This window comes from Schistocerca serialis, chromosome 2 (assembly GCF_023864345.2).
Source record: "Schistocerca serialis cubense isolate TAMUIC-IGC-003099 chromosome 2, iqSchSeri2.2, whole genome shotgun sequence".
In the NCBI taxonomy this organism is placed as follows: domain Eukaryota; kingdom Metazoa; phylum Arthropoda; class Insecta; order Orthoptera; family Acrididae; genus Schistocerca; species Schistocerca serialis.
The window spans coordinates 605,980,003-605,997,915 of record NC_064639.1 but is presented as its reverse complement, the minus strand read 5'-3'; the positions used below and the strand labels follow the sequence as shown (position 1 = coordinate 605,997,915).

At 43.2% G+C, this 17,913-nt stretch overlaps 1 protein-coding gene across 1 annotated transcript in view; it reads right to left on the bottom strand.

The window, feature by feature from the left end:
• The window catches only part of LOC126456273 (G-protein coupled receptor GRL101-like), a 568,827-nt gene that overhangs the window by 209,081 nt on the left and 341,833 nt on the right, over positions 1–17,913 (bottom strand). The window contains exon 8 of the mRNA XM_050092025.1: positions 4,619–4,765. Within this exon, the coding sequence (XP_049947982.1) occupies positions 4,619–4,765 (147 nt within the window). The remainder of the gene's footprint in view (positions 1–4,618; positions 4,766–17,913) is intronic.

Genomic DNA, 17,913 nt, shown 5'->3' with positions numbered 1-17,913 from the left:
GACATTTACCTGCGGCCTCAACGGAAGTCCTCCTAGAATATTTTAATCTTATTTGGGAGACAGGCAACGTTCCAAGTCGTGGAGGGAGGCAGTTCTGATACATCTCCTCAAACCAGACAAAGACCGCACGTCTCCCAGTAGTTATTGGTGTAATGCGTTAAAGAGCTGGGTAGGAACGACCCTGGAGCGAATGGTTAACCATCGTCTTGTCTGGTTGTTAGAGACCAGGCAACTCCTCAGCCGTTCTCTATGAGGAATTCGGTAATATCAGTCCATTGTCGACAACCTGGCCCTGCTAGAGGCGGCTATTGAGCAGTCTTTCCTAAGAAAACCTCACTATCTTCTTTGACATCAGTAAGGCCTATGCCACTACTTCTAGATACAATATTCTCGCGCAACTACATCAGTGGGGCGTTCGTGGCCACCTCCACATCTTCTTACGGTCTTTCCTGTCTCAGTGGCTTTTTAGGACTCGAGTTGGTGACAGGCTGCCAGATCGATTCGAGCAGGAGAATGGTATCCCTGAGGGCAGTGTTTTAAGTGTTACCCTCTTTGTCATAGCTATAAACAATATCACATCTACGGTAAGGTGTCCAGTACAGTGATCGTTATTTGCGGACAATTTTGACGTTGTTTGTTCCTCCTCTAGCGTTGCAACAGGTATCTGTCAGGTGAAACTTACTTTACGGAGGTAAGAGGAGTGGGCTGCAAAGAGGGGATTTCATTTGTCTGCGGGTAAGTGTGTCTTTGTGCATTTTAATCGTTCTCGTCGTATTTTTAATTTACCTGACTTGAATATGAGGGACACCATCCTACGTTTTAGAGACTGAGTGAGGTTTCTGGGCCTCATTTTTTACTCCAAATTGTAGTGGTTCCCACACCTGAGAGACCTAAAAGAGAAATCTCTCAAGGCACTAGACATTATAAAGTATCTTAGCCACAGGTCTTGAGAAGTGGGCAGGATGCGTCTGCTCCAGTTTAATAGGGCTTTCGTCGTTGGCGGCAGGGCTGTGGGCGTATGGTGAATGGATCGGCGAGGCCTTCTTGTTTCAAAATCATTGACACTGTCCAAAACGAGGGATTTCGGCTGCCGACGGGTGCTTATAGGACCAGTCCCACACCCAGTCGCTGAGGCCGAGGAGCCGCCACTAACCATCCGGCGGCAGCTTCTCATGGTGCCTCGGGCAAGTAAGTTACTCTTGGCTCCGACTTCATCCGCATACCATACTGTTGTTTGTCCGCCTCTAGAACGCAACTGGCCACGAGCCACAATACCGTTTGATCTCCGTGTGTGGCGGACGGGATAGCCGCGCGGTCTGAGGCGACTTGACAAGGTTCGCGAAGCTGCTCCTGTCAGAGTTTCGAGTCCTCCCTCCGGCATGGCTATGTGTGTGTTGTCTTTAGCATAAGTTAGTTTAAGTTAGGTTAAGTAGTATGTAGGCCTAGGGACCGACGACCTCAGCAGTTTGGTTTCATAGTACCTTACAACAAATTAAAGAAAAAAATCCATGTGCAGTCACATGAAGTGGAGCAAGCACGACCCAAAGCCAGTGTTTTAACCATCTACTACCATTATTACGACATAGATCCCAGGTAATTATAGATTTGGTGCAATACAGTAAAAGTTGCTCTACTGCTTCTGTTTCCATACGTTATTTTCTAACATTTTATCAGAGCACCACTACTATGTAGCTGTATTTACGAATGGGTCGAAATAGGGGGACTTAGTTGCTGTGTTGTTTCTGCGGATCGTATCCTCAAGGTCCGACTGCCTTAAGATTTTAATATGTTCGACACCGAATTATGTGCGATCTTTCCGGCACTGGAGCAGATGAGACGTTTCTGCGGTGCTGAATTTTTGTATGTTCCAGAATATCCAGGATGCCCTCCTCCAGCTTCAACGACTGGGGAATGACGTGTCTTCCTGCTGGATACCAGGGCACGTGAGACTTGCTGGGAACAAAAGGGAGGATCCAGCAGCCAAGGATGCATTTCGCGATGCTCAGGTATTTCAGTGTGCCAACCCCTTGCAGGCTATAAACTCGGTGTTGAGTTCCAGGATGAGAGGCTGAAATGGCAGACAGTAATCGCCGTCTAATAAAGCCTACAACATGGCCGTGGCGTAACTCCTTCGTGCAACGTCGAAGGGACGAGGTCCTCCTTAATCGTGTTCGCATAGGCCTCATTCCTATGACCTATGGCTTATTGCTGTGGCGAGAGGAACCTCCAATGTGTAGTGTTTATGGCGTATGGATAACCGTGCGCTTCATTTTGTTGGAATTTGTTTTATTTTCCGACGAACGTGCCGCGGGGTATTTGCGACGGATATGCCCTCTCTTTTAAGTAATGTTCAAATGAATGTTGTTCGAGTTTTCAAGTTTTGTGAGTTGTCCAACATTTTCCCAAGATTTTATGACGATAGATTCAATATGTTAACAAGGTGACTGGCTTACCCATATTTCTGTAAGTGGTCAGCTAGTCACATCTGGCTGTGCCTTTCTTTTACTTCCATTGTCGTTTGACTTGTGTTTTAATCTTATGTATAGCTACTTTTACTCTTTCTCCTTTGTTTTAGCGCTTGTGAGGTAGAGTAATTGTGTGCTGGATTCGAGTGTATGAGTGGGAAAAATTTTCGAGGTTTTAGCCACATTCGTTTGTTTTAATGAGTGCAATAGCGCTGATGACATCGCAGTTTAGCGCCCATATGCTCCAAACATCGTCATCATCATCCCTCAGGTATCACCATCTGCCGCAGAAACGCTTGCTCTGAGGACCTTGCTGCATCTTGCGGAATGTGTTACAAACGCCGAAAACCTGCCTAAGGAACTGAACCATTTACGAAAAGTATTCAAGGTAAACGGCTATAACAACCGTGAGATTTTGCAAGCTATCTTTCCGGAAAAACGGAAGCAGAAGAACACCGAGAAGGACTTGGGGAGCTCGATTTTTGGTCGTCCTGTGGCTCAGTAACAGGAAAGATCAGCCGTTTCCTAAAGAGGCATACAGTCAATTCGATCTTCAGGGTCCCAACAAAAATTCTACAGCTCATGAGGCCTGTGATAAACGATATAACCTTCAGAAGGCCAAGCGATTATAAAACATCGTGTGGTTGTGTACACTTTAATGTCGGACAGACTGTGTGTACTACTGATCAGCGTTGTGTAGAACACGAGAGATGCCTTCACCATGAGTAACCAGAAAAAACAGTGGTAGCACAGCATGCTCTAGGAAACGGAGAACGTATTTCTTTCTAGGAGGCGTATGTTATTACACAGATTAATATTTTCTGTTATAGTGTAATAAAGGAAGCGACCCAGATACAGATTTGTGACACCACTCTCAATAAAGAAGGCGGTCTGCACCTAAGCACCGCTTGGGATGCAACCATCTGAAAGTTGAAGACGGCAAGGCGGGAGCACGACGATAATATGGCCTTCTATGGGGCTGGACTGAGCACCAATAACGTCACAGACGGCATCGTGGCTATACAAGGACGGTAGCAGCGATTACAAATACAGTCGCCACTTGACAACAGCCGAGGAACACTTGACTTAAAGCACGTGTACTTTAAACCATTTGATGCGGCTGGAAGCTCGAGAGAAATTAATCGGCACAAATTGCTGCCAAACTATGCATCCCTATACAACAAATATTGGTTATAAAGCACTATACTGGGTCTCTGCCTACCTTATCCACTATTTTTTGTTTTCTAAGTGAAAAATAATATCGAATAGAACTGTACATTTAGAGCTCACTATTTCGCTGTTAAAAATGTTTTAATTAAAATTTCTCCATCTGCTCTATATTATTACTGTGTCACAGTGTAAACTTTTTCTCCTCCAAGTACTGTAAAACCTAATCTTTTTCCTGTTTCAGATAGTTCACCACCTTTGAAATACAACACTCAGGAAAAACATCCAAGTCTCCATAGCAACTTGTCAGACTGTCAATAAAACAAAGCAAACGATAATTAGAGATTGAGAAGGTGCAAGACACAAAATACACAATTACAACACGAATGTGCGTGGCGAGAATGGGTTAACTGCCAAATCAAAATTTATTTCCCTTGCGAGTATCGTTCATGTTGATGGCCCACCCCATTCTGTTAATTCCCTTTGTGAATGCCGCCATTTAGCACTTTTTCGAATTTTTTACGTTGATTTCTGTTCCTTGATGTCAAGTGTTAACCAGCCTTAAGTCTAAACACTCGACGCCCAGATATATCGATCGTTTGCTTTTAACCACTGATCTCAGATTTCAAAGCTGTTGGAAACATTAACACAGTTGCCAGAAAGCTGAGATGTAGAATGTCGGAAGGTCTGTATATCCCTTATGTCCCAGCTATTTTTTAGGAAACTGACACAATTCTTACAAACGTTTTATGTAGGTCAGTGCCTGTCACTCTTTAGAGTACGTAGAATGTTATCTATGAGCAAAAACGTGAGTTATTTATGACATCAGTTTGGATATCCCGTGGGCTTTGTCGTGTCTCTGTAGAAGAGAATGTGATATACGTAAAGGGAAAACAAACACTGTCATGTTTTAAACCTTTTTGTCGGGACTTGGTACGAACATTCTTTCGAGTGGGAGCGCGCTGCGTCCAGCTGAGGATACTCACGGCAGCCCAGCTCGTCCGAGACGTAGTTCCCGTTGTGGCAGTCGTTGTGGCCGTCGCAGATGTACTCGGGGGCGATGCAGCGGTCCTCCCTGCTGCCGGGGTGCGGGATGCAAAGTAGGGTCTTCCCCGGCGTGCACACGCTCATACCTGCAAAGAAGAGCCGGTTTCAAGTGCCTGTACATCTCCCACACTTTGGTATCTTTGGTATCTGGTTAACATGTGACTATCAAAATAATTTCCAGTAGATTCTACCCTCTTTGCTATTAAGACATTCGAGACGGATCCGAAGAAGACTCGCGCTACGGCAGTTAGTCATGTGGACAACGCTCGAGTCTTACCCGTGGAATGCGTACAAATTCGTAGCTGCGATTACGCTTCCGTCTCTCTATAGGTGACTATGTAGATCGCACAACAAAGAATGTCTTACATTGTGTTACTACTTGATTATCGAATTCAGACCCATTTGTACTCGAAAACAGCGCCCAGTAAGTTGCTGCCCTGGGTAGCGTTGATACATCAAACTAAAGTCCTCTCTCAGTTCCTTGGACAGTGCGGCACGATAAGAGATCCATTCTTGGCCAACTCCTGGGTGGAGCAGACATATTCGGTAACATTTTGCTGTAGTAATTCATCTATTGAGAGCAAATCACACCCAAAACGTGTGTGCAATAGTGTGCTCCGATGCCAGTAAGAGACAAAAGGGTAAAGAAACGCCCCTGCTGTACCCAAATTGTATGTATGCTTGATTGTTTCAAAACATACCACAGTCACACAAGCAATGCTTAAGAACAGTGTCTACAAGTCCTTTTGGGAATGACAATTTGATTCATTATAATAAAATGGTTCAAATGGCTATAAGCACTATGGGACTTAACGTCTGAGGTCATCAGTCCCCTCGACTTTGAACTACTTAAACGTAACTAACCTAAGGACATCATACACATCCGTGCCCGAGGCAGGATTCGAACCTGCGACCGCAACAGCAGCCCAGTTCCGGACTGCAGCGCCTAGAACCACCCGGCCACAGCGGCCGGCTCAGTATAACAGCTTGTATATCTTCTAACTTTAATACCACATAATACAAGTTCCAGGAATAGATAACTTAAGTTTCTTCGTTCCAATTGACACACCACACAAATTTATTGCAGTTTTAAAGCTAATATATTCGAAAAATGTGTTAAAAGCAGCCGATGAGCTGCATGAACCACGGTGACCGAGGCCATTCTCGAAAGTGTGAACAAGGGAACACTACGAAGGCGGCATTCAATAAAATTCAAATTGATTTGAAGTGTAATACATTCTTGGATATACAAATGCCGCAAAAATTATCTAGTAAGAAGGCCATCTGCATTCTGCGTATAAGGAAAGATTATCACAGTGGACCTCTCATTCAGAAATACTATTTTAATGTAGGTTGTTTGTGACAAAATAGAGCTATGCCTCATGTAAGAAAGATAACGTCTACCAGCACGATCGAAAATCGACACCGGGAGGATTGTGTCTTGCGGGGAACGTGGTTTATCATTTCGCGATATTGCAACCCACATTGTTCGGAATCCCATGCCTGTCACACAAATACGCAATCGATATGTCCTGGAGTACGATACTCAACGCCACGTGGGATTGCAATGGCCGCAGGCCACTAGCTTCGGAGAGGAAAGTCATATTATTAACTCGGTCATGCACTATCATACAGCTGCGTCACGCACCATAGATCGGGAAATGTGACTGTTTACAGTAAGACAAGTTTCCACACGGACAGTGCCACCGCGTCTGGAGCACCATCGATTGTCAGTGCAGTGAGAACTGTGGCAGCATCTCTTGACGCGGCTGAACACAGAGGTGCGCCATTAGAGATGCGCCCAGTGTCAACACTGATCACATAAGTAGCAACACGTTGTCTTTTCAGACGAATTCAGATTCTGTGCACAGTATCATGATTGGTCGTATCCATATGCTGAGGCTCCGATCTGAATAGGCTTTGAGAGGTTGCTTTCCTCATCGTCATTTGGTGTCAGTGAGTAGACAAAAGGATCACCACTCGTTCGCATACAATGTAATTTGGGTAGCAGACGTTACATATCTGACAAATGAAAACAGGTTGCTCTACCCTATCTTCGAGGTCTTTGTGACATCTTTTAATAAGACAACACAAGACCGTTGCTTGGGCTACTCAACCTATCTAGATATTTAAAGTGATGGACTGTTGGCTTGTTGAGTACTTTTTTCGGTTCTTTCACTCTTCGATAAAATCTGTTCAAGGGTTGCCGAAAGACGACTAGCACTCGAGCAGACCCAGACACTACGAATTATGAACTCTGATTAAGAAGTATGGAGTGACATATCTGTCATCCAAGCTGACTTCGATGTTCTCGTTAGAGCTAATAGTTTTGTGTACCAAATTTTACACCATGTACAATCTCTGAATACTAATCATCAACAAATTTAAAAACTTATTCTTCCGTATATACTGCAGATGTACAATTTGTAACATTTCGTTATTTGTTACCCCCGTAGTGTAATTTTAACCGCTAGCAGCATAAATCAAATGGAAAATGCCTATATCAGAGAAACCAGGAACAAGCAAGAATAGCAGAAGACACAATTGATTTCCGAATGCTTACCGTACCTGACAAACTTCGTCTAGAATGGCACATTTGCTCTCTAACGTCCCTGACAGAGCATCGTCTCATTCGATATTCAGTAATGTACGTATACATTTTACGTAAATTACGGGAGGCTACTGACGCACTCTCTGTTACTTATCAGGTAAACTAGCGTTTCAGTCATCAAACCACAATACATATTGTTGTTGTAGTGTTCAGCCCGAAGACTGATTTGAGGCATCTCTCCACACTATTCTGTTCCAGGCAAGCCTCTTCATCTGCCAATAACTGCTGTAACCTACATCCACTTGACCCTGATTGCTGCATTCATCTTTGGTCTCTCTCTGCAATTTTAAAAAAGTAAAGACACCAGAGAGGCAATTCTGACGTTGGGGTTGATAATGGAGTCAGGACTAAAGAAAAATCGAAACATGTTCATAGGATTTGTCGACCTGTAGAAAGCGTTCGACAATGTAAAATGGTGCGCGATATTCGAAATTCTGAGAAAAATGAGGGTAAACTATAGAGAGAGAAACGGGTTATAAACAATATGTACAAGAGCAAAGAGGGAATAATAAGAGTGGAGGAACAAGAACGAAGTATTCGGATTGAAAGGAGTATAAGACAGGTATGCAAGCTTTCGCCCCTACTGCTCAATCTGTATATCGAAGAAGCAGTGATGGAAATAAAAGAAAGGTTCACGAGTGGGATTAAAATCAAGGTGAAAGGACATCAATGATACTTTTTGCTGACGACGTTGCTGTCCTGAATGAAAGTGAAGAAGCATTACATTATCTACTGAATGAAATGAAGTCTAATGAGTACAGAATACGAACTGAGAGTAAATCGAAGAAAGACGAAAGTAATGAGAAGTAGCAGAAATTACAACAGCGAGAAACTGAACATCAAGACTGATCGTCACGAAGTAGATGAAGTTAAGGAATTCTGCTACCTAGACAGCAAAATAACCAATGACGGACGGAGCAAGGAGGGCATCAAAAGCATACTAGCACTGGCAAAAAGGCATTCCTGGCCAAGAGAGTTCTACCATTATCAAACATAGGCCTTAACTCGACGAAGAAATTGCTGAGAATGCACGTTTGGAGCACAGCATTGTAAGGCAGTGAAACATGGATTGTCAAAAACCGGAACAGAAGAGACTCGAGACATTTGAGATGTGGTGCCACAGACGAATGTTGAAAATTAGGTGGACTGATACATAAAAAATGAGGAGGTTCTGCGCATAATCGGAGAGGAAAGGAATTATGGAAAATACTGATAATAAGGGACAGGATGATAGAAAATCTGTTAAGTCATCAGGGAATGACTTCCATCATAGTAGAGGGAGTTGTAGAGGGCGACAATTACAGAGGAAGACATTGGAATATATCCAGCAAGTAATTGACGACGTTGGGTGCAATAACTACCTTGAGATGAAGAGTTTGGCACAGGAGAAAAATCCGTTACGGGCCGCATCAAACCTGTCAGAAAACCGACAACTCAAAAAAAAAAAAAAAAAAAAAAACCAAAGAAAAGAAAAGGAAAAAGAAAGCATGAAAGCATGTAGACCTCTAGAAACTTCTCGGGCCAATATAATGTAGGTTCTTACCACGTAAGTGTGGTCATACCAGTGATCGTAGCTGTTAGACGAAATGTCGTGCCTGACGGTCACAAGTCTTTGCTCTTGTACATATTGTTTATAACCCGTGACTTCCGCTATCCTGTAATTCCACTCTATTCAAATCCGGGTTTACGTGTTTGTAATATTTTACTATGAATACTTCTGGTGAAAAAACTGAGTAGACACAGTGGGAGCCTACTCTCTGGAAACGTAAACACTGTGTTAACATTTCCCTTTGACATTTCACAGGAATAATTGAACCTCACATGCCTGCACGCCAATATGTATCATCCTACTTGAGCAGATCGTTACAGTTTCCCTCTGGCATCTCTGTAGGTCTCTCAACGACAATAGAACATAGGCATCTCTTTGTTCTGTCACTTACTAAAACATCTTTGGTCCGTACCTGTACCCACTCCCCCGTACTTTCCCTCTTAACTGGATAGGCGTGTGTGGTAAAACAAAGCTACCGCAAATTTACCACTACCACCGGGAACCATCTCAGCACATGTAACCTTGCACCATCGTAACTCATTTAAACGACGGACACGTGAAAGACTAGTGTCAAATTTCCTTCTGGTGGTTCCAATACGTGCCGTTATTCTGCTGTAAATTCCTTTTGCCTATTACGTAGGCTGGTTAGGAATTGCTGTAGTGACAGTCATGTAGAACTTAGCTGCCAGTGAATGACGTGATGCACTGCTTCTTGTAGCGTAGCTGCTTCCACCTTTGTAGCATTCAGACTATCTGTTTGCGCTTGTAGCAACCTGTTTACGGCCACTCTCCCATTCAATGCGTAAGTCGATTTTTTCACTGTCTGCAAGTCACTGTTTGAGGCCTGCACCGTATCTCTGTATTCTGCGCTATTTCAGCAGTTCATTCTCGCACCTTCGTAGTACTACTTAGCACATGCTGTTCCATGTTCGACAAATGAGTGAAATGGAATTCCACTCTAGATCTAGTAGCCTCCGCCAGTTTATGTATTCGTCCCATGGTGTCGCTCTAATCCCGGATATCTTCGCTGTCGGATGTGCCAAAAACTGTTTTGGTAGTTTCCCACCAGCGTCTCATCAACCCCTATTCTTACGCACCAGGGTACGTGGTACCTGGCCCATAACCTGCGTAAGTTGTTCACATAGATTTTCATATGAGAGCTGTAAACGTTGGTATCCCCTTGTACTTCAGTCAAAATTCTCTCTTTCTGTGCTTCTCGAAGCAGCTCAACAAGCACGTCTCGCAATGTATGCATTTCATTTCTAACCTCCCATCCACTGAAAGTAAGTCGAAGCACCCTCAGATGGCGAACTAGTTTACCCTGTCGAAACTATACCAAGGTTCGAAACTCACTGATGACGATTTCTTTTTTAACAGTTTGCGCGTGAAACAGTTACATAGGTGAACATTTTTCTGGCACGTAAAAGGACGTTTCGGAGCTTGCAGCACTGTTATTTTGGCAATCTGCTTTCGCTTCGTTAGTTGGAAGTAGCAAACCTATAGAGTACATTTGTGTAGATAGGTGTGGTGCTGCCTATACAAATATACACTATATGTTTGCTACTTTTAACTAACGAAGCGAAAGTTGACTGCCAAAAGAACAATCCTACAAACTCTGAAACATCCTTGTACATGTCAGAAAAAATGAATTCTTTCAGTGAGTTTCGAATTTAGGACCATTAGTATAACAATCTGATGCTCTACCAACGAAAGGTCTTCACATAGCCAACTCACAGACACGCATTTCCTGTATTCAGTATTTCTGGCGTTACTTTTAATTACCATTTACACGTGTACTGCTGGACTACAGCACACAGCATGAACTAGATTCGTGTTTTGGTTGATACTCTCTAGATACAAAACGTTTGGTACCAATCTGAGTGTCTGACAACTGGAGGTTTGGGTTTAAGATCAGCTCGTTGAGCACAGCGTGTGCACATCCTGACATGCTGCTCGACATCTCGTTTCCTAGTTCTCAGTCAGAATTTTTCAGCACTTTATCTATCAGTTTTTCTCTGTCCGCCATGGACTGGTCACGTGCTCGTGACAAGACTCCATTCCAGAAAGCTGCAGGTACCAGTACTCGTAATCCACACTTTGTAGTTCTGCAAAGCAAGCTGCCGTGTGTCACAAACTGAGGTTGCAGCTTGAATTACAGTCAGTCAGCATCAGCAGTTTGAGTCTTTCACCATTCAGCAACGCTCCTGCCCAATGTTTGCTGAATTGCTATTTTTCTACTCAAACTGCCTACATTAGCAAGCCTTTTTCCTGGCTTGTGTATTACCTCATAATCAAATTCAATAAATACTTATTAATCTGCTGCAAGTGTTCTTGTATCCCAATAATCACCTAAGAGCAGCGTGTTCCTTCACTGCTTGAAAACCGAAAGTACATAATGTCATAAATCATTGTTAACGACTCCTACCCAGTCGTGGAAAAATTTTTCTCTACTTTGTTCAACTTTCAGAATGCATAATCTTCAGGATGCTCTTTACCATCAATATTCTGCCATAGGAAAGCTCCATGAGCTGTATTAGTAGCATCACAAAACAGAAAAATTCTTTTCTAAAATCAAAGATCATTAAAACTCGGTTCGATATAATTGCTCGCTTTGGAATGTAGAACACAGTCTGTCGTTCAGTACACTACTCAAATTTTACTGCTTTTTGTAACAAATGATTCAAAGGTCCAGCAGTTTCAACAAAATCCATTACCAATCGATAATAATAATTACAGAGACTGATGAAACTCTGAAACTGCTTAATTGTTTCAGTGACGAAAAGTTCTGAACTGCTGAGACCAAGCAAGGATCTGTTCTCACACATTTCTTGCTAATTAACTTGCCCAACATAATTTACTTCTCTTACTGAAAAACGGCATTTATCATTGCTCAGCGTTAGTCAACTCTTCCATGCCCGTCGAAAACACTGTAATGTCATCGAGATACGTCACACATTATTATAGTTTCGTTTCCCTAAATACACCAGCCAATAAACTCTGAAAGGGGACAGGTGCATTCTTGAGTCTAAATAGCATTCGACGATATTGGAAGTGACCTCCCAGAATGGAATAAGCTGTCTTTTGTCGATCCTATGGCACTACTTCTAGTTGATGATATACGCTCTTTAAATCCATTGTGGGGGAAATAGTTGCACTGACAAAACTAGCCGCGCGGGATTAGCCGAGCGGTCTGAGGTGCTGCAGTCATGGACTGTGCGGCTGGTCCTGGCGGAGGTTCGAGTCCTCCCTCGGGCATGGGTGTGTGTGTTTGTTCTTTGGATGATTTAGGTTAGGTAGTGTGTAAGCTTAGGGACTGATGACCTTAGCAGTTAAGTCCCATTAGATTTCACACACATTGTTTTGACCAAACTCTGTTAAGTTTGGTATTGGATATGGATCAGTTATCAGTTGTGCACTGAGATATTAATCGCAGCAAAATCTCTGTTTTGTGTGCCATCTGGCGACTTCTTCATGACTGAAATTGCTGGTGCTTCCCAGAGACTATCACTATACTCGTACTCAACAGTATCACCAAACTGCTGGTCCATAAATTCTTCCATTTCCATATGGGTTCTTGTACACTGGAGCATTATCCTCTGTTAGTGTCCTATGTTTCCTAGTGGCTTTCCTGCTAAATAGAACACTCGGATTAATCAAACCAATGAATTGCTTCTCTATCGTTTCGCTGTAAATGTTTCACTTTCTCATGTGCTGCAGTTGACAGTTTGCTTGCGGCAGAGCTCCTACCTAGACCTATCCGTGTCATCTTCCCCCAAGATATCCAAATTAGGTGTCAGTAAACTCTTTGGTAGACTCATTTCATCCCTGCCAAAATTATCAAGACTGACTCGACCAATAAAATCTTCATCCAAGTCAGTGACGCGCACTATACAGCATCTCTGCGTACAGAACAGTGTGACTTATCCAATTATTCGTTATTTTCCAGTGGCTCTACATAATGTAACACATACTTAGATTGAATCATATCAACCCAGACCAAATTCTTTGTACCTTGCAGTACCATATCACTTAAATTGATTATTAGTGCCTGTCTCCACAGTTTATTGGGTACCCATTTCATAATCTGTGAATTTTGCGACAGTATATCACATGTGGCTGTTGTCCTTAGTGGAAACAGTGTCTCACCAATTTCAATTATACACCGCAAAAAGTCAACTGTATGATTATTAGCAAGAAGGTCGAGTACCAGGATAACACAATACCCCTCATCAACACCAGGCAATGCTTCTACGTGCTCTCGAAAACACTTATTCCCTACGTTAGAGCTGAAAAGCATTGTCTTCAGTGGCTTCACGTCATGATGACCTACTGTGCGTAACCCATACTATGGCGACCAGAGGTTTTTTCTCCCCAAGAAATCAAGACTAACTACTGACACGTAAGCCTCTATGTCCGCCAGAAATTTATGTTCTCTACCATCTGCTTTGCCTAGTAAGCAGCAAGCCGTCTCTGGATATGTTTCTGCAGTCTCGTGTTCTACTGGGAAGGGCGTTCAACGGTTGAAGCACCCCCATTCTTGTTTAATGACTGAATATTAAGATACTGCTTCTAACGAGCAGGCGCTTAATGGCACACTTCCCAGTATTCGTAACATTCGGGCGGCTGGCGACATTGTCACACCTAAAACACTTCACTTACTAAAAAAAAAAAAACACCGTGATCACTTTGTCTTCATGTAGCAATGTCGATCTCCTCCAATTGCATGGAAACCCTGATGGCAGCTGATAAGTCACTTGAGATCCTTCTCAAAATGGTTCAAATGGCTCTGAGCACTATGGGACATAACATCTGTGGTCATCAGTCCCCTAGAACTTAGAACTACTTAAACCTAACTAACCTAAGGACATCACACACATCCATGCCCGAGGCAGGATTCGAACCTGCGATCGTAGCGGTCACGCGGTTCCAGACTGAAGCTCCTAGAACCACACGCCCACACCGGCCGGCCTTCTCAAAATATCAGCAGAAATACTTCTTAGAAAAATATCCAGAGCCCTATTCTCTGCTTCATGCAGAATCACTTTATCAGCCTCTTCATTCTTCATTAGTTCATAAATCTGCCAGTTCAGTTCCCTAATTATGTCAGAGAAGGAATGCACTCATTCACCTTCCTTCTGCCAGAGTCCATTGAGTTTCTCCCTAAAAAACGTCGTGATGTTCTTCTTCTGATAGCGCTGTATTAGACCGTTAGGACCGTTAGTCAGTTTCTCAAATGTTTGGTACTCACTGACGGTCCTGTGGTACGTAACATACATTTTCGCTTCATCCGTAAACGTTAATCTAGCCATATCCAAGGACGTTTCTTCAGAAAATTTTGGAAATTTGGTGGAAGATTTTGCGTCACTAACAAAAACAGATACATCCTCGGCTGCTTTCCACGAAAATGACGCTATAAGGCTAGTTGCTGGAGGATGAATAGAATAGCTGAGTACACTCAACACGGTTTTATTTTCATATGAATCAAGGAGTTCACGGCCCTCCAACGGCTTCCCATTGCTCTGTTCTCCTACGCAGTGCATCACTGTCTTGCCTGTGTTATGTTGTAGTTCCCAACAACGCAGCTGTCTGCCTCTTCAAAGCTAGCACCGCTTCATTCTGAGTTGCTGCTCTTGTGTCTGGCATTTGGGTAAACTCCATCTGCCGTTACATCAGAAAAGAAGGAGACTAAACAAACAGCAGGCACATAAGAGAAATTAAACTGCACTTAATCTTTATGCCGTATCATAGTCCAACGAGATTCTCTGCGCTAGTGTACTTCGTTATCAACCCTTCAACAATTAATATAAGTAGATGACACAGCTTGAACACATGATACGTCATACTGAAATACATTACAGAACGGACACCTCAGTGGCTGCAAGTAAGTTCCCATGGAACACGGACAATCCTGCAGGTTCCTGTAGTCTACCAAATGACACTTTTAACACACTGCAAGCGTCCTTAGCGCTGAACATGACCAAAAAAATACAGAACGAGAGAATAAACAAGTATCTATCTTTCACCACACAGGCATTGTTACAAACTCTAGCTCATAGCTGTTGATCTCACATGAGAGCTGCGTAGATGGTCGGATGCTGTTCTCCGAGATATGTGAGCGTGGCATCTGGTTTATATATCTCTACCACTGTCAAACTCTTGATGCAACCAGGTAGAAGGGTCTTACAATCATCTGGGGAGAGCCGGGCGGGATGCGGTGATGAGGGCCTAGCTACGCTCGAGAATGCAAAGAAAACATAATTGAAGATGACATATCTGTTAAGCAGTAATACAGTATTGCTTTCCAAAGCGCCTCACCACAGCTGGGTCAACAGAGCAGCGGAATAGAAGAGAGGCGGTAGGTACTTAACTTGGGGTTCCACCAGTGAAGCAAAGCATCCAGTGGCGGCGGTTACGTCACGGGGCGGCCGTCGACCCGTGGACGCCGGCAGCCTCCAGCCCTACATATCGTTCTTGAAAGTCGTCTCGTTGACTTCAAAGATGTGCACTCAAGAGTCACGTCACCAGGTCATCTGCAACACTCGCTGACTCGCAGTGAATGGTTCTTAGCCCACGTTCAGGAGAAATGAGCTGGCATCATGGGCGTCGGCCTCAGGAATGGGTGAGCAGCTGCAGAAGCCCTCCAACCCTAATAGAGGTGACGGACAGCGTCCTGGTCACGCAGATTAAGTCTCCAGCTGGCCTGCAGGGTGATGGCGGCCTCTGCGCCCATTATTGTTGCCTCGGAAGTTGGCAGTCCAGCTGGAAGCAGCGTCGTTCTCCCACTCTAGCACTGTCAACCTCTTGATGACACCAGATATAGGGGCCCTACAATCATCGGGAGAGAGCCTGGCGCGATGGAGACCTAGATACGCTCGATAACGCCAAGAAAACGTCATTGACAATGACATATCTAGTAAGCAGTAATACAGTATTGTTTTCCAAAGCGCCCAACCACATCTGGGTCAACAGAGACTCCATAGGGAATCGAAGACAGCTAGGCGTGCTGAGGGTCGACCCCCATAGCCTCCCCTCTCCGTAGATAGATGCAACAAAGTGCTGAGACTAAGCACTGGGCAGTCAGCCATTCGTACTCAGCAATCCAACACTTGTTAAGAATAGTGAAGTATTTGTGTCGGCGCTTCCCAAGCGGCCTGTGGCGGTGGGGATAGCAATGACATCATGTATCCTCGTTTTCCCTCACTATTAACATGAGGTTTGACTTAAATGTCCACATTTCAGAGGCGCTTTTCTGCTGGTATAGCATTGGAATATTTACTGTTTCATTGTACCTAGGTGTCCTCATAGCCTTGCGCTTTGTCACTAGTATGAGGGTATCTCTCGGTGTGCATGTTTCACTTGCAGACTTGGATGCTCTCTCGTTCTCCCGTGATGTGATATCTTCCAAGTTTGCTAGAAGTCTCTCGGTGTTTTTCCCTAGCTGGCAGTCTACAGGTCATTGACACAGGCGGCGCGGCGTCCGGGAGCTACCAAGGTAGAACTTGGACGAATTTTTGGTGTCTTCTGAGGATTCTATCCTGGGGCATAACCGGCTATTATGAAATCAAGTTTATCTTTCTGTGTCTTTTGTGATTACTCATAGAGTCATCCCATCCACACGTGTTCCTGCATTTCTCCAGAACCAAAACTGATGTCACATAAGGTCGGCCCATACCAGGTTTTACATTCTTCCTTAAATGATTCGTTTCAGTATTTTACAGCCATTACTTGTTAAAGTGATAGTTACGTAAAATTCACACATGGCAACACCTGCCTTCCTTGTAAACTAGATTACTACATTCTTTCTGAAGTCTGGGCGTATTTAGCCACTCTCATTTATCTTGCTCACAAGGTGGTTCTGGTTTGTCCTGGCTCGCTCTGCCAAGGATCTCAATGTTTCTGAAAGAAGGTGTTGTTTCGACTTAAGATTTTCAGTGCTCTGTTGAATTATATTTACATTATCACACTTTCATACACATCTTCATTTAGTTCCTCTTGTATTTCTGTAATATTTCCTTCAAATTCGTTATTATTATGTTGTTCTTCTCCATATTCCTTCCGCCTTTCGGCTTTTCTTCCTTTCCTTGGTACTGGCTATCCGTCTGAGATCTTGATATTCGAACTGCTGCTTCTTTTGTGACAGCGTCAGATATCTCTACAGAATAATGATATACTTTTGCACAGTTTCGTGGTTAATTTTATTCACAGTGTACTGGAAAAGTTTTCTGGGAGGAAAACTTCCTGTTTTTCCTACTGAGAAGATGTCGTCCCAGAGTGGTCCCTGGGTCCTCATTGTCAGCCGAGGGAGAACGTTGAATCTCATTAGGCAGGGTGAAGATCCCCTGGGCACTGAGCAGTTTTCGCTGAAGTAAGGCTGTGGCCTGTGTAATGGGACATGCTCCTCTAGCACTACCTTTCCTCAACATTAGTTGCCGATACTAGTATTATTTTTCGAGCTTTCGATAGGTCAGTATTATCTCAGTTGCTTTTCTGAAAACTCTCACGTAATTTTACACACACTATGTTGAATTTCAAGGTAAAATTTATGAAAAGGAATTACTTTATAAAATATTTTGGTTTCGATGTTATACTCGATAAGTACTAGTTCTGAATGTACAGTTAAAATAAATTTTTAAGAATTATTTGAAATTAAGAATTACTTGCACACATAAAATTTTTGTTATGAATTACGCAATCCTGTACTGTTTAACATCTTTGTTTCTGGATTCATTGATGAAATAATAATCTAAATTAATAATGTAACGAAAACTAGTAGGAATTCATTTGTTAAGAAAAATTGTAAACCTTGTGGAATGTTAATACTTCGGCAGAGCGTCAGAGTCATAAGCGTGCCTCTGATGTGATCGGATCTATTTTTGTATAACAGGTGGGAACAATGCAATTTCGGCTTTGTTAATGTGAAAAATCAAAATACTTTATGATATCCTAAAATGTTAGATTGTCAGTGGAAAATATACTAACGTAAAATTCTGCGACAGCAATTTTCCTATTCATTTAGATCAAATCAATCCAGAGGACCTGACGTCAGATTTTCAGCTTCAAGAATCAGACACCTA